This window comes from Arvicola amphibius, chromosome X, assembly GCF_903992535.2.
Source record: "Arvicola amphibius chromosome X, mArvAmp1.2, whole genome shotgun sequence".
Lineage (NCBI taxonomy): Eukaryota > Metazoa > Chordata > Mammalia > Rodentia > Cricetidae > Arvicola > Arvicola amphibius.
This window is the reverse complement of record NC_052065.1, coordinates 66,603,279-66,628,561: the sequence shown is the minus strand read 5'-3', so window position 1 is coordinate 66,628,561 and position 25,283 is coordinate 66,603,279. Positions and strand designations below refer to the sequence as shown.

Sequence of the window (25,283 nt, the reverse complement as noted above, 5' to 3'; positions counted from 1 at the left end):
GAGAGGAAAAAGTGGGAGGGAAATGGGAGGAGGAGAGGAGGCGGAAATTTTTAATAAATAAATTAAAATAAATAAATAAACAAAAAACAAAAAAAACCACATCCAATTGAATTAAATGAATTAGGAGACCTCTGTTAATAACAAGATTAAATATAAATGGCTTTAACACACCAATAAGAAGAGATTAGCTTATTCAATTTAAAAACAAGATCCAATGATCTATTGTATTTCTGGGTTGTGAGAAATCATATTAGAAAGATATTTTCACATGCACATTTATTGCTGAACTATTCACAATAGCAAAGATAAAGATCCTGTCTATATCTTTGATATCCATCAATAAATGAATGGACCAATGAAATGTATTATTATAAACAATGAAATTTTATTAAACTATAAAGAAATAAGGGGACAAATAACAAAATTTTGATCACACTATATGAATGTATATACATGTATAATATGTATATGAAACATGAATGTAGAGAGGGAAATGAGAGATGTAAAGCAATGCATGCAACATACAATAAGGGAGTAATCAAATACAAGAGGTAACAGAACATTTGTATCAAGAATGCAGAAAGGAGAACGCAGGAGAAAGAAAGGGCACCAATAAGAATTAGAGGGCAATCAAGAGAAGGCTTGGGGAGTAAATAAGAAAGTACGATGATGTATACATATGAAAATATTACATTAAATCCACTCCCTTATATGCTAACCCAAAAAATATAATAAAAAGTTAAAGGCTATTCAAAACATAGAGACAAGACAAAAATAGCAATTTTCTGAGACTAACCATTGCTTTATAAAATTTCACTTTAATGATACCCAATATTTGAAAATGGTTGGCTTCAATATTTCCAGTGGGAAAGATTTATATTAGTAATGATGCAACAACAGAGATTTATTAAATGGCAATACTTGTTCTGCATTAATGATAGGATTCAATTCAGCTCATTGGAGTATTTTGCTTATAAAAACTTAGGCTCAACTTAGCTTTAGCAGAATGAAACTGCATGTATTGTATGATTCTTCTTTAATCTGTTGATTTAAATGTATCAAATGAAGTTGTGTCTGAAGTTACCTGTGAAACAATCAATTTAACTAGAGAATAACACAACTGATTTTAATAAACAAATAAATGAGAATATGTCACAATTAGTGCCCGTAAACAAAAACTATGCAAGACATCACAAACCCACAGACTTTTAGGCAAAAAAGTTTTTTTTGAGTTTTTAATCTCCAGTTTTTTAAATATGCAGAGCATAATTCTATTTAAGGTGTTTGCATTGTGGTTTCCATGGTAATTTTGAGAGGCTCATCTGAAATAATTTTTTAAGGTGAGGAAAAATCTTAGACATTTTAAGTTATAATGTTGTTAATTTCCATAATTCATATTAATATAAAAAGCCATCCAATTGGCACAAGTAGTGTATGTTTTCTAAATGAAGTTAGGGTCATATTCTGATGTAGACTTCTTAATGTTTAGATAACTTGTACATGCCCACTACTTTTTAATATATTTTTTCTCAGGTGAAGATGAGAAGATTGGTGCCATTACCGAAGAATAGGTATGAGACTCTGTTGACTATCAAGTTGTGTGAAGAGAGCTTTTTCTCAGAAGGGCCACGGATTATATTAGCATAGAGAACTCCTGTAGACAGATTATTTGACTGAAGTAAATGTTTCTTCCCAACACTCAGTATCACTTTAAAATGGCATGACTAACCTGACAGAGTAGAAAGGTTATTTTAGATAATCATTTCATCACATTGTGTTGGAACATCCAAACATTCAAGAGAGATGGTCTGAAGATTCTCTTTCCTCTGATGAATTTCCAAAGTACTGTCCTTACATCTCACACATGACTGGATGAACAAACTACCATGCTCTGAAAATTGATCACGAAATTCAGAAGTCATAAAATAATACACAATTGGATCAAGACAACAATTCAGATTTGCAAGACACAGGGAAATGATGTGGAAACACAGAGTGCTTTTAATAAAAGAACAGTTGGAGAAGACGTGTTGCTTCACCATCATAAAAAACGGGAAGTTGAGATGGTAAGGCGTGAAGCACACTATGAATACCACCGCACACATTAGGACCATCCTCAAAGCCTTTTTCCTCTCTTTAATATTCTGGGGTGGATCATGGAATTCCTGTAGAGATTTTCTTGTTTTCCATGTGCAATATGTAATAATTACAACAGGCAATACAAACCCTCCAAGTTCAGCAGCTGTTACCATGCCGATGGAGGAAGCCATACTAATGTCATGAAGCCCTAAATCAGCAAAGCAGGATTCGCTGTTGTTGGCTAGACCCGCACTTCTCAGGATGGGGAGTGGCAAACAGGCAGTCCCCACGACGACCCAGATGGCAACACTGATGGCTACGTCGTACCTACGCTTCCAGTTTCTGGCTCTAAATGGCTTGAGGAGAAAGAGGCATCTCTGAAGGCTGATGCATGTCAAGAAAAAAATGCTGGCATACATGTTGAGATATTTCAGATAGAAGCAGAGCAGGCAAAGAGCCCTCTGGAATGGCCAGTTACGGTTGATATAATAGTAAATCCGGAGAGGTAAGGACAGGACGTGAGCGAGATCTGCCACGGAAAGGTTGATCATGAAAATTATGGCCTTATTCTTCTTGCTGATGAAGCGGCACAGAACCCACAGGGCTGCACTGTTAGCCAGGAGACCAGGGATGAATATGAAGATATAGGTGGTTGCATACAGAGAGTACTGAAATGTCAGATACGTGACATTGCAATTACTCTCAGCAGTGCTGGTACTATTGCTGCCCATTTTGAATATCTCAGTATGTTCATCAAGTTGACCTATAGAGTTATGGCTCCTGTCCAAAGATATAGGTGGTTGCCAAGAGGGTGTACTGAAACGGCATTTGCAGATCAGTGCACTTAACTGTCATTCTGTTTGTGTGTTTACTTTCCAACTTGTGCAATTATGTTCCTTCCTTAGGAAAAGCCTTTGCGTGGTGGTTTCTGTGGAAAATAGAATAAAGATAGGGTCAGAGGCAGGTCAGCATATTAGTTGTATTCCTACCAGAGGTGGCAAAATGTCATCTTTCATAAATTTGAAAGCTCTCATCTATGTCAAATTAAAATAGTGGAGCAATTTACCAAGAGATAAATTGTAGCTAGGGAGTTATTTTCAAAAATGTTAAAGATAGTTATTTTGACAGTAACTTTAATCAAGTTTTTACTCTGACAGAGAATCATCAAAATTTCACAGGTAACCAACAGCCAAGATCTCATGACCCATCAGCCCCCAGACAAATATCCCATCACCTTTGTGAAGTTCCATGTTTCATTTGTATACCTGTTTCTGTCCAAAAAGTTTGAGATTTAGCAAAGTTATTGTCATCAACCCCAGGATAATGAAATTTTAATCCATTTTCAGTAGCTACCTTATAAATCATTATATGGTTGCTAAGGTGAGCTATGAAATCTTAAGGGCACATGCATTAGGGGTCTAAGCAGGGGCTGGCAGGGCACCAGGCTTTAGGAAGGATAAGGTCTCAAGAAAAACAGGGCTCCCTTCTTCAAAATTTGACTGAAAGCAAAGTTTGTTTTACTAACATTTTGTTAACACCTTTTATAAGCACCTGCCACAACAGTTCTGTGTTCATTAACAATACCACGGCAGCTTCAGACACTCATATATATTGAAACTATCCTTTTAGTATTTCAATCAACTTCCAGAATGCATGAAGCCGTAGAGGGTATCCTGTCAGAAATTAAGTAAAAAGGGGGCTGTTTCTCTTTAGCTCTGAAATCCAGTGAAAATTATTCATGTAAATTGTATTCCCAGGGGTCATAAATTTTGAAAATGTCTTTCATTGATTTAGTGACTTCAAATCTGTTTTCATGTTGTTTCAGCTTAGCTATTCCTGTCAAAGACAAAAGAGTCTACTCCTTGCTAGACAAAAAATGCTCTTCAAATCTCTGAAAATAACAATCATGCCTTCCCTAAAATCTTCCTTATCCAGGTTAAACATTCATTTCCTAATATGACATTGTCCTTGTTCTTGGTTTTGTTTTATGTTATAACTTTACTGCTTTTTGCCAAAAGCCACCATGGTACAACTTATTTCACTCTTAGAATGAACATTTAACTAATAATCATTTGAAGATTTTTAGGAAATATGTTTTATATATCTGATTTCAAACACAAAAGAATAAACAACATTTTATTGCTTCGTTGTACTTTTTAGTACTTGAAAAGGCAGTTAGTTTGCTACACATTTATAAAGTTAAAGGAAACATGAGACAACATTAATGGCAACAAGTATTCAAGTGGAAAAGTAAAATGCATATGCTGCAATGCCTCTTTAATTCGTCTGCAAAGTAATATGGGGTCCTAGAACCATGGGTACAAACCTAGCCACAGTCAATCAAAAGCTGTAAAGATGTAATCAATTCAGACAAAGCCCATACTGTTTCAGAACCTACGTGATGTCTCTGCAGTGAGTACATGTAACTCTTGGAGAAACTGTATTTACTTAGCTGAAAGTTCAGTGCAGTCAAACAACTAAGTCATTCAGGCAAACAGCTACTCTGATGTTTTTTGAGTTAACTATGCTGTTGAATCAGGCAATTGGCCCAGTAAAGTGTAAGTGGAGAAACACTATCACCTTTTTATGATTTTCTTGCACTAACTGAAATAATTGATATTGTGTTTTTTATATTCAAGCTAAATTTTTAAAATACTTGCAAATGCAAACCAGGTGGAGTGTTCAAATACAATCAGACACTTAATACTGATAATCATTGGTTTAATTATAAAAATGAATAATAATTACTAAATGCCTATTTTGTACGGTCTCTATAATAAATACTCTGTGTATACTCTATCAATCTCTGACACCAGTGTTTTGAAACAATAAGATACAATGACTGATTTGTCAGATGAACAACCTGAGACTTCTAAAAGGCAAGGCTCACTTCCACAAATCACAAAAGTAATTTTTTCTGGCTTCCCAGTATCCATAATTCTGATAATTCTCTTTAGTGAACATCATATAATATTTTTGGCATGTTGAGGTCACTTTTTTTCCAGGTGGTTTTCCTGCGGGAAATAGAAATCTCCTACACGCCTAATACTCATCCTCTTGTTGCATATTTTCCTTTCAAATAAAAGTCTAGTAAATGGTTTTGACCAGTGGAAAGGTCTGCTGACTGTTTGTTGGGTGAATGATTTATTGAAGGACAAATGAATCTGAGAGACAGAAAGTCTCTGTGAGAGGAGGTGAATGAGTGGGAGTGAAGGAGTGTCTGGGGATTAAGATTTAGCTGTGATGTTTGACTTGACCACCAGGTGTCAGAAGTACACCAATGTTCAAATACGTTAACACATGAAAGGAATTTAAAACTTCATTAATAGAAAAATTAAAGGCGCTCAATTGACATCCTGTGAACTTCAAAAACAGAATCCTTTCAACAGTATTTTAGAATGCTTAGTTTACTATTGTTATCAGCTTCCACATTTCATAATCATTTTCTAAAGTTTGCTTGGCTTCTACATGTATTATAGATTCCTAAATTATAGAGCTATTAGGGGTCATCTAGATAAGAATCGGTTACTTTTCAGAAGAGGAAAACAATTCTAGAAAGAGAAACCTAAATGTTACATACTCACACAGAAAGTTAGTGGTAATGGCTGAACTGGGGTCTCTGGCCTCTCACCACAGAATAATAGCGACTTTTCCAGGAACTTAGAAGATGGAAAGCACATTTTTGTAATTACACAATAACACAAATGTTCAGAAATGAATCAATGCCAGATTTTAGATCACTAACCTTGACAGTTAACTGTTATAAAAAGAGGTATTGCTTCCTTCCAAATTTTCCAGAGCAAATATACTATCTTTAAAGGAATAACTCTAGTCTCTGAAGGATAAGATTGTGTAAGAAGCCTACTTAAAAATGTTTAATTATGTTGTTGTTAATCTTTCATTATTTCTACACATAAGGAAATGAGTTCCATTAAAAAACAGAGATAAGCAAAGACAAAACAAATTTTATTAATATCAAATGCTCAGTCTTAGAGTCTCGATACAGTCTGGTTTTATACATATACAGAGACATTTATATAAACAAAAGTTTCCAGACATAACATTTTCATTCATAAACTTTGCAGGCAATTTTTCTATGTATACTGACTTATAATGGATTCATAGGTAGCCGTTTTAATTAAATTTGACTTGCATACACATATATATCTATAAACATAGTTTTAATCACTTAACCACAGTTAGGATAAAAATCCATGTCAATAACATCCAAATGATAATTTTAATGGATATTTGCATTTTAATTAAAATTATCTAGTATAATTTATTTAATTAATGGACATTGTAGTCGATAACCATTTTTCTTACTATTAGAAACAATGGGAAAGTCCAGAATGGTGATACCTGTTTACAGTCCCAAAGTTGAGAGGTTCAGGCAGGAGAATCAGGAGTTAAAGTTCACCATCCTTTACATACCTATGACAAGGTCAGCCTGGGCCATGTGAGATCTTTTCTGAAAAAAAATTACAAGTTATAGTAAACATTATTACACAGTCATCTTTATATAGTCAAACAACTTGTTTCTTAAATTTTAAGTTGAATTGCTAGGAATTAAGTAGGAAATTTAAATTATCCAAGAAGGCTTCCCATATGAAATTCCAAAGTTCATGTTCAATTCTGTAACATCACAGTGTCAAATATGTTAGTGTTCCAAATAAATGAAATCCTGTCTATCTGGTGGAAAATGTAGCTAACGATGACTCAATCGAATAACGTGACAAATTTTGCAAACATAAGTTGAACATAGCTGTATACATTGTCAGATAGTAAATCAAGCTGAATAATATATCCTTCACCCCATATAGCTATGATTTTCAACAGAACATTTAAATTTTCTTGCTGGTAGTTCTCCAGTATTCTAAGTATCGTTTGTTATTTTGTGATAGTCCATGGCAGATCTCCAGAATGGATGGTTAACTCGTTTCTTAGCAAGTATCATTTGTTATTTTGTGATAGTCCATGGCAGATCTCCAGAATGGATGGTAACTCATTTCTTAGCACCCAGCTAAAGGATCGGCTGTAGTTACACAACTACAACAGTTATCTTAACATCACAATGGAAAAGAATCTTGAAAGTTCCACTTTTAATAGGTTTATAACCACAAATCCAAATACCGTAGCACATGATTCTAAAGTTAAACATGCTTCAGAATGATCTAGAGTGAAGTCCTACCCAGAATTTTTCATTCAATAGATCTCGAATGGGGACCAATAATAAACACTTCTAATAATTATTCCACGTGATCACTGTTTGAAATCACTGCCCACACACACTTCTAATACAAGCAGGAGTTGTTTTATCTGAGAAAAAAGTACTTTTTCCTCACAAATATTGAGAATCCTTTAACTCACCATTTTTTCTTTTCCACATTGGATATAAGGAATTGTTTTGACAAGTTCATGGTCTAATTTCCAACAATTTGTAGTATAATCTGGCATGTTTATCTATATTCAATTATCTTTCTCTTCTCAACACTCTGGAAAAAATACTAATAACATCTAAGGGAGATTTTTCTCAATGCTTAAGAGCACTTGTTGTTCATAGGACCTTAGTTCCATTTCCAGCACACATATGGAGGGCTCACTGTATCCTCTGGCACCAGGCACACATGTGGTGCACAGACATATATTCAGGCAAAATACTCATACACATAAAATGATAAAAGAAAATCTGAAAAAAATCGAGACCAAAATACTGCATCATGTTTCTGGTTTTTAAAAACACAGTCCAGCTCTCTGTTTAAAAAACAAATCTTCCATAATTGGAAAACAATGTCAGTTATCTGAATTTGTTATTTATTACCTGATGCATCTTTGAGAAAAGCTTAATGAACTTATTTCTAAAATGTCTTGTACAATCAGTTCCATACAAAAGTTATTTTTAATGTTCAGAGTCACCACCATGCTGTGGCTTAAGCACTTGTATAAACAATGTTTCCCAAAATTCTTACCGCACTAAGACAAAACATGCATTATAGGAAAACAAATTACGTTGTCTTAAACTTCCTAGTTCTCCTCCAGTGTCAGGAACTTCAAAACAGGAGGTTCAATAAAAGTCAAAGGATACAGTGATCTTAAAAAGACTTTCTTTGGCTTCAGAATGTAACTGGTAAAAACACTTTGCTCATTTGTGGCTGATTTTTGTTTTAACAGTAAAATCTATTTCTGATTTTACCACCATCCCCTCCCCCAGAATTAGGAAAAACTCATAAATTTTGTCCCCAAACCACCCATTTCAAATTCTTTTTTATCTAGTGCCAGTGTAACTTAAATTCAGTTTTCTGGTTTTGTTTATTTTTCTTCCTGACGGTCAATATACTATAATAGTACAACTGCAGACTATTTTCAGACAGACCTGAGTTTGAAAGCAAGTATCTGTGCTTATAAGTTGTTTTTCTTGATTTATCTTATCTACAGTCTTGTAAATTATACAATGTGCACCATTGTTTATATGTTCAAAGAAGGAAGCTAATTTTCACAATGTTTGCATCTGGTATATAGTAATGTCACGATGCATGATGCTTTTATTCTCATTTACTTTGTGAAATTCTTTTGAGTCGTGAAAGAAGACAAAACATAAATACATTTCAAAGCCTAGCTTAAGTTTCTTGTAGCTCAGGAAACTACTTCTGACTTCTTAAGCCCTTGTTGACCTCAATTTTCTTTGGATTTTTGATGTATCTGCCAATTTACAACTTCATGGATACCATATTCCACAACAAATTTACTAAGAATTTCTAATGTACCTTATGCACATGATACCCTTTCATTCTCATGACAACTCAATATTTGATCACTGGAAGCAGGTACGTAATTTTATATTGTTTGGGTAATTGATTTTGAGTTCTCACCTGCATACCAAGCATATTATCTTACTATTTTTGAAACATAGCTCCTAGTCCCTTAAAAGTGTGCATTTACATGTTATATTATCATTCTGACATATACTCAATTGACACAACACATGATATCTTGAACATGTTTACCAACTTGCCTCATACATACCCACCAAATTACAATATTTCTGTTTTTCTTGACTTTAAAATATATAGGTGGCCATAATCTGCATCTCTCACTTAACTTCTAACTAGTCTCTTTACTTCCAATGAAACTCTTAGAAAATAAGCTGACATTGATCTGCAGTAGAGTTATTCAAGGTAAAACATCACTTGCAATCCAAGTGTAAACAACTAAGCAAACCACTCAAAGGTGAAAGCAAAAAGAAAAAAATAAATGAATTTAAATGTTCATAAGGAAATGCTTATTAACACAAGTGAAAAGAAAATGGATATTAAATTAAAATTTCACATCATAAAACATTGAGAAAATGAATATTCAAAAAGCCTCTTAACACCTAACCTTATTTTAAATTAAATATAGGCAAATCAGACATATAGGTGGATAGTCATCCATTGCTAAAATGGAATAAGATAAATAACCATATTCAACTCTATGTTACCTACAAAGAATAACTAAAAAGTATCTTCAGTATGTTGATACAATCTCAGGACAAAATGTTGAAACAAATCCACTAACTTGGTGGGTGTGGCATATGCCTTAATTGATGGGTAAACTAAGACAAAATGGTTTCTTGAGCTCAATAATTCAAGGACAGGCTAGAAAAAAATAGTAAGAGGAGAGATGAATTAGTAAAAGGAAATTTTGGAATTTAACAAATAGAAACAAATTTACAAATTCTATAGTAACAGATGCATCAAAATATCATAAGAAAAATACAAAAATGTTTTAATTTGCCCTTATATAGAAAGTTTTATAAAGGATATATTAAAACTGATAGTATTTTGAAATCCCTGACCTAACCTTCTACATTATGGAAGCATCAATGAAAAAAAAATCACTTAAACAAAATCTAGCAACATAAAATGAATAAAATAAAGCTTGAAAAAACAAAAATTATTAAAAATAATAGAAAAAGGCAACAGAACCAAAATTGATCCTTTGAAGACATAAACAAAACTTGCAAGCCTTTAACTTGTCCAGGAAAAAAATATATGAAAAAAACACAATAATAACAAGTTGAAAGAGAATACATTATTACTGACAGAATAGAATTAAGGTATATAATAAAACAATATTTACAACAGTATGCCAAAGTGTATATGGTTTATATATTTAGACAAGCCAATCAAAATATATATTTATTATTACATTTTAAGAAATGAATGGACTTAGGAAGAAAGTAAACAAAATTAACATTCAACAACCATATCACAATGAAAAGTGTAAGCTCCAATGGCTTCTACATGACTCTTAAAGCTTTTTAGAAGAAATAACACTGAAGATTTATCATTGTTTAAACAACAATGGAGCCAAATTGATGTATAAATTAATTGTAATACCTATCAAAATCATAGCAGCATTAATTACAGATATTGGCAAGATTATTTAAAAAATACAAAATTGCAAAAAGGTTTTGCCTGACAAGAGGGAAAAACTAAAAAATACATACTTCCATATTTCAAAACTAATTTTAAAATGACAACAATCAAAACAAAGTATGAAGTATGAAGATATGGAGTATAAAGATATGCATATGGATTAATAGAATATATTTTAAAGTTTAGAAGAATAGCTTTTAAGTATGTGGTCAAGAGATATTCTAGAAGAGTGCCAACAAAATGTTAGGAGGAAGGAATAGTAATGTCAGCAGTCTTGGAGCAACTGGATGGCTGGACAGAAAAACATGAACTTGATAACCATGATTGTCTTGATCTTTTCATATATCAACTCAGTGAAGCTATGATCTGTTGGATGAGGTCGCTTGTTATTCCCAGCAACAGCTAGCATACACTCGAAATAATCACACAGAAACTGTATTATTTAAATAAATCACTGCTTGGCCCATTAGTTCTAGCTTCTTATTGGCTAACTCTTACATATTAATTTAACCCATTTCTAGTAATCTGTGTATCGTCAAGTGGCCTTGGCTTCCCGGCAAAGTTTTGGCATGTCTGACTTTGGCAGCGGCTCCATGGCATCCCCTGATTCCACTCTTCTTTCTCCCAGCATTCAGTACAGTCCTTTTCGCCTACCTAAGTTCTGCCCTATTAACATGCCAAGGCAATTTCATTATTCATTAATGATAACCACAGCACACAGATGGGACTCCCACATAACACCCCCATTTTCTGTTTAAATATAAAGAAAAGCTTTAACTTCAACATAGTAAAATCACATATAACAAAACAAGTATGAAACAAGAATTACAGTTACAATATTTATATCTATTTTATCTTTTATCATAACCAAGGAAATCTATAACTATAAATATTTCAACTTCATCAAAGGCTCCAGATGGATATAATATTACCTAAGGAAACAGTAAGTACATTATAAGCAACTTCCAAAACTCTAGAATTGACAGAGACATTTCACTACCTGGACAGTCACCCAGAGTTCTTTTGTACCATTGGGGCATCCATCTTCAGCCTATAGGTCAATAATATTCAACAGATTTTTCCATGAAGCAGGAAATTTCAATGACAGTTCTGTCCATATTGGCAGTTTGCTAGCCACATTCTTCTGTATACTGTCTCAAGACTCTTTCATGAAGCAGGAACCCTGAAGGATTGTCTCACCTTTAGGCAAGTTCAGAAGTCATTTTTTTGCAGGTTCTGTATGTCCAGTTAAGCAGTCTAGGAAATAGCAGTTTCTTGCCCAAATGGCTAACAAACTCCATTAGGCGCCTCTTTGATGTCCATCTTGAAGTAATTGGTGCTGCCAGGAGCAGAAGTATCTTATTGTCATGAAAAGACCTAAAATTTTAAAACATTTAAATGCCATATTCTGAAGGTCTCTGAAAGATTTGAAGAATACCTACCAAACTGAAATATATCTCTATACATCTAGAAAACATAACTAATATGACTACAACCTTGACTATTATAGATGAGTACTTATTAACTTATATTTCTTAATTATATACTACATTTTTAAATGAGCTACAAAAACACAATACCTCAATCAAGATCAGAAATACATATGTGTATAACAATATTGACCTTAAATTTGTATCAATAAACCAAGATCCATACCAATGCAAATTATTCATCTCTATATCTTATCCTTCTTTAAATGTAAACAAACAATATTTGGGAATAGGATCCAAGGTTCAAGTTCCTGTTTGGGTGCAAGATGATGAATGGAATTTACAAAATAATCCCACACCAGTTCAAAATTATGAATAATAAAAGGGTTATTTATTTAAGCGGAAAACTTACAGATCACTTTCCTGGATAACAGTCCTCTATGTGAACAAGAACAGAGTCTAGCAGCTGGAACTTGGAGGCAGAAGCAAGAGAGAGTGGCTGCACATTTACAGCTGCTTTTACAGTATATGAGACCACACCCAAGTGGGCTGGTATCTTAAAGGCTATTGGTTGAAGGAGCAGAATGTGCTCCTATAGCAATGGTCCTAGTTATTAAATCTCTCTCTCTCTCTTTCTCTCTCTCTCTCTCTCTCTCTCTCTCTCTCTCTCTCTCTCTCTCTCTCTCTTTTTCTCTCTCTCACACACACAAACACACACACTCTTACTATAGAAGCTTTTAAGATGATCCTATATCGTTTCAATGGTACATAGTACTATAAAATAAGAAGCTGCAATTATCTCTTATTATCTGCTTATTATCCCCATTCTTTCTTCCTTCTCTCCTCTTTCCTCTTTACCACTGGTCAGCACAACCCCCAAATAGTCTGCTTTTTTCCTTCAGATATATATAATGCTAAATGTTTTATTCATCAGAAGAAATGTAATAGTCATGTTTCTTAGCCTGGCTTATTTTGTCTAAAAGAATATCCTCCTTTTTTCATTTTCCTTCAAAAGAAATCATTTTCTTCTTCATGAATGACAAATATCCCTATTATATATACATATCACACTTTGTTTTCTTATTCATCTGTTGATGGACACCTTGCTGATTCCATATATAGCTTACTGTGAATAGTGACTAAATAAATATGGATATTTTGGTATCTTTAAATTCCTTGGAAACATACTGATGTGGGATTCCCCTCTTTATACTATGATTAATTAAGAAACTGTTTTGGGCCTATAGCAGGACAGAACAGAGGTAGGTGGGGAAAACTAACCTGAATGCTGGGAGAAAGAAGGCAAAGTTATCAGCCCTGCCAAAGATAGATGCAAGGAGTAGAACTTTACCCAGTAAGCCACAGCCATGTGGCAATATACAGATTAATAGAGATGGGTTAGTTTACGATATAAGAGTTAGCCAACTCTATCCTTTTGCCTGCAAATAATAATATTGAGTGAGGTAACACAGACTCAGAAAGACAATTATCATATGTACTCACTCATGAGTGGATTTTAAATATAAAGAAAATCAACCTACAACTCACAATCCCAGAGAACCTAGACAACATTGAGGACCCTAAGAGAGACATACATGGGAATTTACATGGGAAGTAGAAAAAAGACAATATCTCCTGAGTAAACTGGGAGCATGGGGACCATGGAAGAGAGTTGAATGGGAGGGGAGAGGAAGGGAAGGTAGCAGATAAAAATGTATAGCTCAATATAATAAAAAAAATATCCAGAAATATGATTAAGCTACTGACCAAATAGCATTGCAAATAATATAGTTTCTGTGTGATTATTTCAGGGCTGAGCAGCCTGGAACAAACAAGCAGCCTTCTACTACAACATACCTAAGTGGTATTTCAAGAGCACATAGAAGTTTCATGTTTAGGTTTTTGAAGACCCTTCATACTGATTTTCATAACAGCTAGACTAATTTACTAATTGACATTGTAATCACCAGTACATAAGTGTTCCTTTGTCTCATGCTGTATTTGTTACTTTCCTGTTTCTGAGATAAAGTGCCATGATCAAGAACAACTCATGGAAGAAAAAAAAATTGCTTTAGCTTACAGTTCTAGAGTGAGAATAAGGATAGCAAGGGGAAGCATGGTAGTAGGCAGTTGGAGCAGGAAGCTGAAAGATTGAATCTTAAACCTCCAAAATGAACTCTGAACCAGAGAGTTCACAGGAAGTGCAATAAGGCTATAAGCATCAAATCTCATCTTCAATGACATATTTCCTCCAGCAAGGTTATACATCCTAAAGATTTCTATAACTTCTACAAATAGTGTCACCAACTGGTGACCAAGTCTCCAAATATCTGAGACTACAGGGGCAAAATTCTCCTTCAAACCATAATAACAGTATATATTCATAATAACAGTATTTTTAATGCTGGTAGTTATTATAAGGGTTTTAAAAACAGAATGGCAATGTAGTTTTGATTTATGTTTCTTTGCTGGCTAAAAAAAAACTTGAACATTTTTCATGTATTTATTGCTTCCACCACTAGGTGGTGAGTAGATGGTATTGTTTGGAGGAAGTAGGCAAAAGGGGAGTGGGCAGTGGCCCTACCTTCATGGGGGCCATTAACACCAATACCCTCTTCTTGTCCTCATGATTTCTCCCCATCTTTGCTCCTTACAAGGATGGAGCCCTATCTTAGACAAAACTGTGTGCATAAAAACTACTTGGAAAATGCTTATGCTAAAAACAATCACTGACTCTTCGCTTGTACTCGTGGGTTACTAAAAACAAGATGAACCTGAAACCTGTGCCATAATTTATATCTGTCTTTCTGCTTTGCATTAGATGACGGCAAGGGACTAGGTCATTGGCTTTATATCTATAAGGGCTGCGTAATCATACTTCATGCCCCTGATTATTGTTCTGTTTAAACCTAAAGCTCACAACAGTTCTGCAAACCTGGACTTGGAATCCTTGGCCTTTTACTTATTCCTCTTCAGACCGTGTCCATGTCGGATAATAACTTCTCTTTTTCACTTTTTGCCATCACTTATCTTTTTAATCAAACTGTGTAACCAATCAAGCAAGCTTGTTGGGGCTGCCAGAGCTCTGGTTTTTATCCTAAAATCTCAGTACACAAGAGTGATTCTAGATATCAGGCATGTCATGGGGCTTTAATATTTGAAGACATTTCCATGATCTGACTAAATTTCATACTCACTTGGCTCTAAGGGTAAACATTTAGATAATCTGAGTAGACACAACTCGACTAGTTGGAAACTGTAGGAATAGAGACTTCCACAAAGAAACCTGCAGATAGCAGCTTGAACCTATGCATTTCATCCTTCTTCTTCTGAGAGAACAATCTGATTTAAGAATTTCTGCCTTGCCTAGTCAGCACCTATGACTGTATAAGCAATTCCTTGAAATCTATCTCTTAATTTATACCCACTACTAATTCTGTTCCACAAATTGGATGTTGACTGATTCTAATATGAGTCATGTGAGTACTTTTTAAAAAGTACCATCTTAAGGATGAATTTTGGAAATTATCCTGGACTTTTATGAAGTTGATGTACACTAATCTGTTTAGAACTAAATGCATCAATGACTATTGGGTATGGTGAAGAGGCCACGATAGCTGAAGACATGATTTGGCAACAGAGGTACTCAAAATATTGCTATTGAAATTTTCTAACCAATCTAAAAGAAGATAACGTTGAAGAATGCCATCTATTTTATTATTTTAGAATTAAAATGTTCAAATATGTAAAATTGTAGAATAGAGGGAGATTTACTTCTTACTCCTCAATATGCAAGAGGAAGTGACAAAAGAAAATGCCCAGCCCAATATTTCAAATTTAAATCTCAAGCTTCATGTTGATAACCTACAAGCATTTTTATTTTCTATTTAAAAAACACTTATCTATAGTCATAGGCTCAATTTAGTTCAACGAAAACAAGTGTTATCTTTTAACTGACTGAATTATAACACACATTAAGTTTCCAGTTGCATAAATACTTTTCTTAAAGAGGAGCATTGACTAGAAACACATAGATAATAAAAATGGAATGGAAACATATTGACAAATCCAAGTGAATCTGGCAATACTAAACATTTCAATTGCTCTGTCTTCTCTCTAGTCAAAACAGGCCTCCGAACTCTGCCTAGAGATTTTACTCTCCCTTTGTCTAGTAATTTGTAACAGCATCCTTTATGATAGTTGCCTCTGGTTCTCTTGAAGACTCACTGCCATAAGCCCTCCTGCTTCTAAACGAAGAACACCATTACAGACTCAGTAGGTGTCAACAAGTAAGACACGATGTATAAATCACAAATCTTCTAGATCTGTGAAATTCCTGCCAGTTCGTACAGAATAGGCTGAAATAACCCTATGAAGATGGTAGATAGGATCCTCTTTAAAAGGCAGTATATACACATCTGGGTGAACTACTCTGCCTTTGCTATTTTTAAAATGTTGTTCATCCCCTAACATCTAAATGTTAGAACCTACTCACCAATATGATGAGGGATTTGGTGGGGGGAAGTAGTTAAGAGAAATCTTTATAAATGGAACTAGTGACTTTGTAAACTGGTTCTCAGAGACTTGCCTTTCTCCCTCCCCCAAGTAAAGATGTATGAAGAATCTACCAAGTATGTGCTAGAATAAAAGGCAGTGAACAGTATATGCCAAAGTACCTTGATATTTTGCTTCTTAGTTTATAACTACAAGCTGTTCAGCTTATAGTGTTTTTTGTTTTATAGAACCTCAAACAAACTAAGAAAATAAATGTATTAAATGATCCACAAACTACTAATTTTCTATTGACATTCATGTTACAGCCTCTGCAGCAGAAATATTTTTGGTATTGACAGGTGACAATATTATATATAAGGAGGTTTTTTGAGGCCCTTACAGGCAAATCACAGTGCAAATTATAATTTTGGGGGAGAAACTGACAATATCTTCAGGTAAATGCTGCTATTTGAGATATACTTTTGAGTTATGCATAGGCCTTTGTAGACACTCAACACTCCAGTTTTGCTGGTCATCTTAAACTAGGTATCCTGGACATTTGAAGCCATAAATTTGTAAATCAAAGGCCACAGCCATGACTATTATGCATTGGGAGAGCCTGTTGACCAAATAAATAAATTCTGGTATATTTGCAAATGGTTCTGTGTGATATGGAAACACAAAGAAAGGTGGACAAAGGCAACATTATAGCACCTTCCTCAGACCTCCTGGAAGACTATAACAAACCTAATCCTCTCAGTGGGAAGAACATTTAGAAGTGACCTTGACTATCCTTTTGGCTCAAAAGTTAAAGTCCAAGAATGCATGATAATATACCAGTTCATGTGCCACAGCTGATGAAAGTTTAGACGGATGTTAAGTGATGAAGAAAGTATACTGTGCTGAGGAGGTTTGAGGAACAAATATCTGGCTAGAGTACACTAGATAATGTAAATATAATTGTAAAATGGCTATGTTAGTCCATGAAACCTGTCCTTCTTGATTAAGAAATGAAAGTCAAAGTCTTGGACTAACAATTCATACCCATCAGAATGATTAAAATTAAAAATCAGAGATGACATATTAGAGGACTTAAATAGCAGTTAGAGTCTTCATGTGTTTCTGGGTAGATCATGAATATAGTGTGGCTTTGTAAAACAGATTGAAAGTGCCTCAAGCATTTACATATAAAATTACCATATGACCCAAGCATTCTGTCTTTATGCATTAAAACTGAGAGAAATTAAAACATCAGTAATGACAAAAATTCATACAAAAACGTTAATATCAAGATCACTCATAGGAGTAAAAACATGAATAAATGACAAACCCATCAATAAAACTGGATGAATAAAATATGATGTCAGGATGGGGAAAAAACAAAGTGCCGTCTTAAAAAAAACTATTCAAAAGGATCAGATAAAACATACTCTATGAGCAAAAGACTGGCTTGATTTTTTTTTTATCTTATCTTTTTTTTTTCATGGTTTATTTTTTTTATATTTAAAAATTTCCATCTCCTTCCCTCCTCCTCCCCCCTCCCTCCCCTCCTCCTCCCCCTTCCCTCCCCTCCCCTCCACCCATACCTCCCCTCCCTCCCTATGCTAACCTTGATGGCTTGATTTTTAATACAAAACATTGCAATCAATATTATTAATATGTTGAGCAAGGAAAATCACAGGAACATACAAACTAATGAAGAAAAGGTAAAACCTCTCAAAAACTAGAAATATTCAGAAACTATCTCAACAAAATCAATAACAAATAGTGTTATCATTCAAAATGCTACTGGAAGTTCTAGCCACCATAATAAGACAAAGAAAAGAAGAAATAAAGGGCAAATTGAAAGGCCAAAAAGACATGTTATCTATTTTATAACAATGATCATAATGTATAAAAATGAGTGAATCCACAAAAAATCTCATAGACATAATAATTTATAACAGCTGAAAAATGTATTCCTAGTTCTGTATAAATCTAACGAAACATATACAGAAACTATATATTGAGAGTCACAAAATGTTGATAAGGATTCCAGGCTTATATTAAAAATGTAATGTGTTATTGACTGGGAGATTATAAAGACTATAGGTTATCCAGTCTCAAGTGGCCATCCCTAAACACTTGTATTTACAAACAATACAATATATATATATTTATATCTATATATGTTATACATGTATGTACCATATATAGTATAAAATATACATATTACATATAAGAATAACAATTATAGAAGAGGTTTCGTTCTGAGATTTTAGAGTGGTGAATTTGGAGATGGGGAAGGGAGAGGAGGCTGATGCAAACATTGTGTACTCATGTATGAAATTCTCAAAAACATTAAAAATTATATTTAAACATTTAGATGTGTTCTTTTTAGATTTTGTCAACCTGACACAAATTACACTCATCCAGGAAGAGGGAACCTCAACTGAGACAGCATTTTCATTAGGTTGGCATGTAGGCAAGTCTGTGAGGCATTTTCTTGATTAATGATTGATGAGAGAAAGCCCAGCCACTTTAGGTGGTGTCACCCTTGTGCAGGTGGTCCTGGGTTATTTAGCAAAGCAAACTGAGCAAGCAATGAGTAGAAGGCAGTAAGCAGCGTTCCTCCATGGCCTCTGCTCAAATTTCCAACTCCAGATTTTTGACCCGAGTCTCTCTCCTAACTTCCTTCAGTTCAGAAGTTTGACCTGAGAATTCTAAGACAAAATTAACACTTTTCTTCCCAAGTGGTTTTGATTAGTGTTTTTTCAGAACAGAGAATCAAGCTACAACTCTTCCCCAGACTGGTATATAGTTTAACACTATTCCCAAATGCCAGAAGATATTTTGTAGGATATGGAGTTCCTTATTTGAAAAGTTGCATCATAAATCAAAGAAACTAAAACAACTGGATAATTATGAAAGGCAAAAGTGAGAACAGTCACTGTATATGACTTTGTGGCTTCCTTTTCATTTAAAATTTGAGAAAGATTTTCACTAAGTAAATCAGGCTGGCTTTGAACTTGCTCTATAATCCAGGCAAACCTTGAACTCATAGCCTTTTGCCTCAACCTGCCAAACAGCTATGATTACAAGCTTGCTTCACTATAACCAGTTGTGATTTCCACTGGAATCAAAACAGCATGGTATAGTTGGAAGACTTTAAAAAATGGATTAAGTAAACTAAAATGAAAAGACTAGGCCAACATAAATATTCACAATTCCCTATTTTTTACAGAAAAGAAAAATTTAATGAATAAAATATAGCCTTTCAATCAATGATATTTTAACAACATATCTGTAGAATAATAAAGGTACTTATTCTATTGTTAAAAACTATGTTAAAATAAACACAAAATGCTCCATACTTCAACTTCTAAATATAATGGTATAAAGTACAGGGAGTGTACTTCAAAATATGTTGATAAATTGCTCAGAGATATGACACAAAATGATGATATAGGGAGAAACAAATGAAATGACTAAATTTGATTTCATGAAATTTGAAAACTTCGTTCTATTAAAGAGTAGGTTAAGAAGATGTAATGGCACAAGTTTAAAGAAGATGCTTCAAAGCTTCAAATCTAAGTGATTTGTATTTATTGTACATATTAAAGAAATATCTTAAAACAAACAAGAAGAAAACAATGGAACTAGGAAACGATGAAAGAAAATGAACAGGAATTTTTCCAAAATGGAGCTGTGAAACACAGATATAGTTACACACATGAGGGACAGACAGACAGACAGACAGATTGCTACTATTAGAGAAATACAACTTAAACTATAATGAATTAGAATATTATAATTAATAGTATGTATAAAACAAAAAATTTGTAACAGCAAATGCTAACAGAATCAGACCAAGTGTATCTCTCATACATTAATTTTCTTAGGAAAAAAGTGCAACTTCCTTGTAAAGATGTTTAACAGATTTTAGCCAAACTAACAATACACATATTATAAAGCCTAGAAATTTCACTTCTAAGGAGGCCAAAGAAAAATAAAACCATATCCATAAGAAACTTGTAAATAAATAGTCACTGCCATTTAGCTGTAATATTCTCCCCCTAAAAAAAGAATGGAAACAACTCAAATACTTTAGTGAATTAATAGGTAATTAGATAAACAAGACTTATTATATCCCCATGCTGGTACCATGTTTTCCAATAAAAACTGAACCAAGTATTAATACAGGAAATAAAATATATGTGCCAGAGAAACTAGATAAGTGAAAATGGTCCATATATAAAGACTATATATTATTTCATTCTATTTATATGGTGAACTCAAAACAAAGCATAGATGGGGAAAGCATATGAAAAGTTATCAAAGTGCTATAGACTAGGGCGGGTTCTGATTTAATGGTATAGCACAAGAGAACTTACGTGATGATGGAGGATTTCCAAATTGATTGTGATATTGTTTGAACAAATGTATGTATGTGATAAAATACACACACATGAATACTTGCCAAAACTGAAATATAAATAAGTTTTGCAGTCTAGTTCATTGTATTATATCACTTTTAACTTCCTGCTTTTGATAATGTACTATAGTTCCTTAAGATCTTATCACTGGGGAAGTTTGATAAAGTGTACACAAGGAATCTGTACTATTTTTTAAGTTTCTCTTAAAACAATAATATATTTACTAATAAAAACGTTGTTTTTAAATTTCTTACTGAAATGCTTTAAGGCTCAACTGGCTGGAAACTGATAAAAGAGGGTTTATCTCAGACATTTCCTTTTTAATGTATTTGTAGGAAATCATTGCATCTCCACCCATGCTGTTGATTTCAATGAGTGTGATACAAAATTAAGAAATGTCTTTCTGATTTGTTTTTGTTTGTTGTAAATATTACTGTAGCAGGAAAAGCTCAATTGCAAAAACTTCAGATGCATCTCAGGAAAATCACTGGTAATCTGACAGCCATTGAGATGAGTCTTCCATCAGAGCCAGTGAGAACTTCTGGACATCTTAGGTTAAGTCAAGCCCAACCCATGCCTTAGCATCCCTCAGTGCAAAGTCAGCACACAGAAAAGGAATATGTGCACATTGCTGGAATGTAAATCAGTAAGTCACTTTTGAAAACAGAATTCAGTTTCCTCAAAAAGCTCAAAGTAGAAGTGACTTCAATCTTGGGTACATATCTAAATGACTGAGAAAAGTATGATGCAAAAAGATATCAACACTTTTATGCTAATATATGATTATTCACAAACAGTCAAGATATGAAAGCAGGCAGGTCATAAATAGATGAATGAATAAAATGCGGCATATATACACAAGGAAATACTATATAACATTGAAAAGTATATTACATGCAACAAAATGGGTATAACTGAAAGACAATATGATAAGAGAAGTACACTAGGTTAAGAAAATGCTATATAATCTCACTTAAACATGAAATTTAAGAATAGATTTCATAGAAAAAGAAAATATAAATATGTCTGTCAGAGATTAGAGGTAGGATAGAAAAAGGAAAAATGGTAATTAAAGTATACCAAGATACCTAGGCATGATTATGCACACTTTTAAACCCAGTACTCAGGATCTAGAGGCAGACAGATCTCAGAGTTCAAAGCCAGCCTGGTCTACAGAGCAAGTTCCAGGACAAGAAAAACTAGACAGAGAAATCCTGTCTTGAAATGCAAAACTCAGGTATAAAGTTAAATAAGAAGGAATGACATAATAATGAATTTGCTATGTGACAATCATAATTAAACAACAAATTTATATGACAAACTTTCTAGAAGAACACATCTTTAACATTTTACAAGAGAAAACTGTCTGTGATTGAAAGATTATACTGTAGCTCATAAATATTACTATATGCTGATTAAAAAGTTTTATAAGGAAAAATTATTGAAAAGAAAAGGAAATTATCAAAGTAAATATCTGTAATAAAGTTGAAGATGCAAAATTAAAATTTCCAAACCCAAAAAATCCCAAAATTTGACTCGAGGATTGTCTCTTCACTTTCATGGCTACATTCCGAAGTTATCTACGCACGTATAGTGCATATGTATTTTAACTACACTCTTGGTTAATGAGTAGGCAGGATGTATAAATCAGAAACCTTCTCTTTATACTATGCTGTAATCTCTCCCCTTTTGTCTCCCTTACCTCTTTTATGACTACTTGGTATGTTTCGAAGTGTTGATCTTCCTGGTTTGTGAAAATCTACCAACTGACTGAAAAATTCAGCCTATAAACTCATTAGCTAATTTTTCACAAGCTTAACCTTTCACCATTATTTCAATCACTGGCGTTTCAAGAAAGGAGAACTTTGAGAGACCATAAATAACCCCTGGATTAGATTATTCATAGTGTCATTTCTGGTTAAAGGCAGAGAAAAACACTTGCTCGACAAAGAGAAATATCCAGTAAGAGGGTTGTTTTTTTTTTTCTCTTTCCCAGCCTCAGAATAATGTACCTAGGCAGCTGCCAATTTGTAAGCCTAACTCTGATGGTATATTATAATTTTATACCACTAGAACTTTCAGACAAGTATTATTTTTCCAATCTTGAGCAATAAGTTTGACCAAGTGGAAATGTCTCATGCTCTAGTGAATAATTTCTTTCTCAGCCTTCTAGGACACACACATTCACAGCTGCAAAAAGTAAGCTGTCAGCACAGAGTCAGCCAACAGAAACCTCTCCCTTCCCCTAGGGTTCTACAATTCAGTAAACGTCTAGTCCCTACTAAGCTCCAATTTTGTGTTAAACTCTGCTGCTAGGGACACAGGGAAGAATAATTTCCTTCTTCCCCCTCTAGTCTCAGAAGCCGGTTGAATAACTAATCTTTCTTCTCATTAAACTTCCTGGGTGGAGTGGGGGAAGGGGAAACTGGCTGGTAGGGAAAACTCCACCCAGAGGCTCTTAAGACTACTGAGAACATCTTTTGTCATAATCCCACCAAAACTGTTTCTAAGGAGGGTCTGTCCAGGGAGTACTGCTAATTTCAGCCCTTCTAGAGGTTCCAAGAGCACTGCAGCTGCTTGGCCTGCCTGAATTTCATATACTGGCCTGAGTATCAGTCACTTTGGAACAACTTTGCTATAGGAAAAAAGCCCCACCCATACTTGTGGTTAGAAAGATTAGGCAGAGCTCTCTCAATAGCAGACAGTATGGTGCCACTTGGCAACCATAATATACACATAGAGCTATCCTGTGAGTCATGCTCATGCAGTCCACAGCTGTTAGTTTCATTTTGTTACTGGAAAAAAATTAGAAATACAATAAAGAATTTATCTTAAATTTTTACCAAGAAAAAAAAAAACCTTCATTTAGTGATTTTTTAAAAAGGGATAATTTACTGTTTTCAACATTTCATTCTGGGGAAATTAAAAATGTACAAAATATACTGATTTCCTTACCTCAGGAGAAGGAAGGTGTTGGTGTAAATAAGTTTCATTTATATCATCCTAATAAACAGGCTTCACTTATATTTTACTGCAGCTTATAGTCTCATCTAGAGTCATATGTAATTTTATATATTGTGGATAATTTTACATAGCAAAAAATCAAATTTCACGTGTGAAATTAGCAGACTTTAAAAAGAACATATTTTTAAAAAGTCTCAGAAGGAATTCTTTCTAAAAAAGACAGCAAAATTCTTGGAACGTCTTCTGAAAATGCTTCCCATGTTCTCAAATTAAAAATACATCCAAAGAAATGTTCATCGTAAGCTGAGAATCAGCCCCATTGAGATTCGACAGCTGTGCTAGCTTCTAGGGCTTGATGAAAATCCTTTTGTGCTATTTGAAGCCATCACATCCCACCGGAAAATGCATGCATGGAAAATGTCCCAATCTGAGAAAACATGACAAGTCTCATCTTATGAAAAGATTAAGGCACTTAAATGCATTTACTATTTGAATGCTGCTTTAATTTGGTTGACACAAACCATGAGTTTAAAATTGTAAGTTTATTTTCTCCCCTTGGCTCACACTAACAAAAATGCATTTAATGAACCACAATCTCAATTTTAACATAGAATTGTTAGGAGCAATGTTTAACACAAGTCTGGACCCCTGGTTTTTGTCAGTGGCATGTTAAATTGTAGAGAAAGGAGCTTTCTATCCAGACAGCCACATTTCCTCTCAGAAAGCATGCAGCAGTTTCAGCGAACATTTTAACCACTTAAACTTATAAATAGATATTACCTCACTGAAGTCTCCATTCTTCATAACAATATATCCCCCCAAAGGTAAGATATTAGCAGACTCAGAATAAAGTTCTCAATGGAAGCAGCAGAAATTCACACTGTCGTTTTCAATTCACAGAGGCTTTTTAGTTCTATTTTTGAATGTATGAAGAGAAAGCCAAGAACCTTACCCTTTCTACCCAGATATCCTGTAGTGAACTGCAGGCTTGTACAGCTAGAAGAGGAAGTAACGTAGTGTATTCAGCAAAACAGGAAAAAAAACAAAATCGTTTACCTCTAATAGGAGGTAGGACTGTTCGTCAGCATCACTCAGTTGTTTGGGAAAGCATTCGCCTCAGAGAATATTGTGGGCAAAGTAAATTCAAATTTTGGCTTTGATAAATTCAGAGTTTCCATGATTTGTACACTTCTTCAATCAGGAACAGAGTATCTGACTTTCCTTTGCCACGTATTACCATAGTTTTCTCAGTCTATTCTGAACATTTAAAGTGTGTGCTGTGCAAAAATCCAACTTAACTATTAGAATTTTATTTTACCATTGAAAAAAATCAATGGCTATGTAACTAAAATCCTAATCACCTTTTTACAGAAAGCAGTATCAACTTATATATTGATCCCCCCATTCTCTTAACATTATATTTTATTCCTTACCATAGTTTCTTTCTGCAGCAATCTTCTGGCATCTACTTCTTAGGGAAATCC

General features: G+C 34.0%; 1 protein-coding gene across 6 annotated transcripts; it reads right to left on the bottom strand.

Annotated features, from left to right (window-relative positions):
• Nucleotides 1-363: 363 nt before the first annotated feature.
• LOC119804794 (putative P2Y purinoceptor 10) lies at nt 364-24,780 on the bottom strand. 6 transcript variants are annotated; one of them, XM_038316472.1, is made up of 4 exons: nt 24,752-24,770; nt 6,514-6,550; nt 5,664-5,738; nt 364-3,007 (listed from the first exon to the last, which is right to left on the bottom strand). In XM_038316472.1, exon 4 carries the CDS (start codon nt 2,808-2,810, stop codon nt 1,752-1,754), a length of 1,059 nt encoding a protein of 352 aa, XP_038172400.1. In that variant the 5' UTR covers nt 2,811-3,007; nt 5,664-5,738; nt 6,514-6,550; nt 24,752-24,770; the 3' UTR covers nt 364-1,751. The 6 variants fall into 6 exon arrangements, with proteins under 6 accessions (XP_038172400.1, XP_038172398.1, XP_038172399.1 ...); XM_038316470.1 differs by lacking the exon at nt 24,752-24,770 and adding an exon at nt 24,580-24,707 and having other exon boundaries at nt 6,442-6,550; XM_038316471.1 differs by lacking the exon at nt 24,752-24,770 and adding an exon at nt 24,580-24,707.
• Between the last annotated feature and the right edge of the window lie 503 nt (nt 24,781-25,283).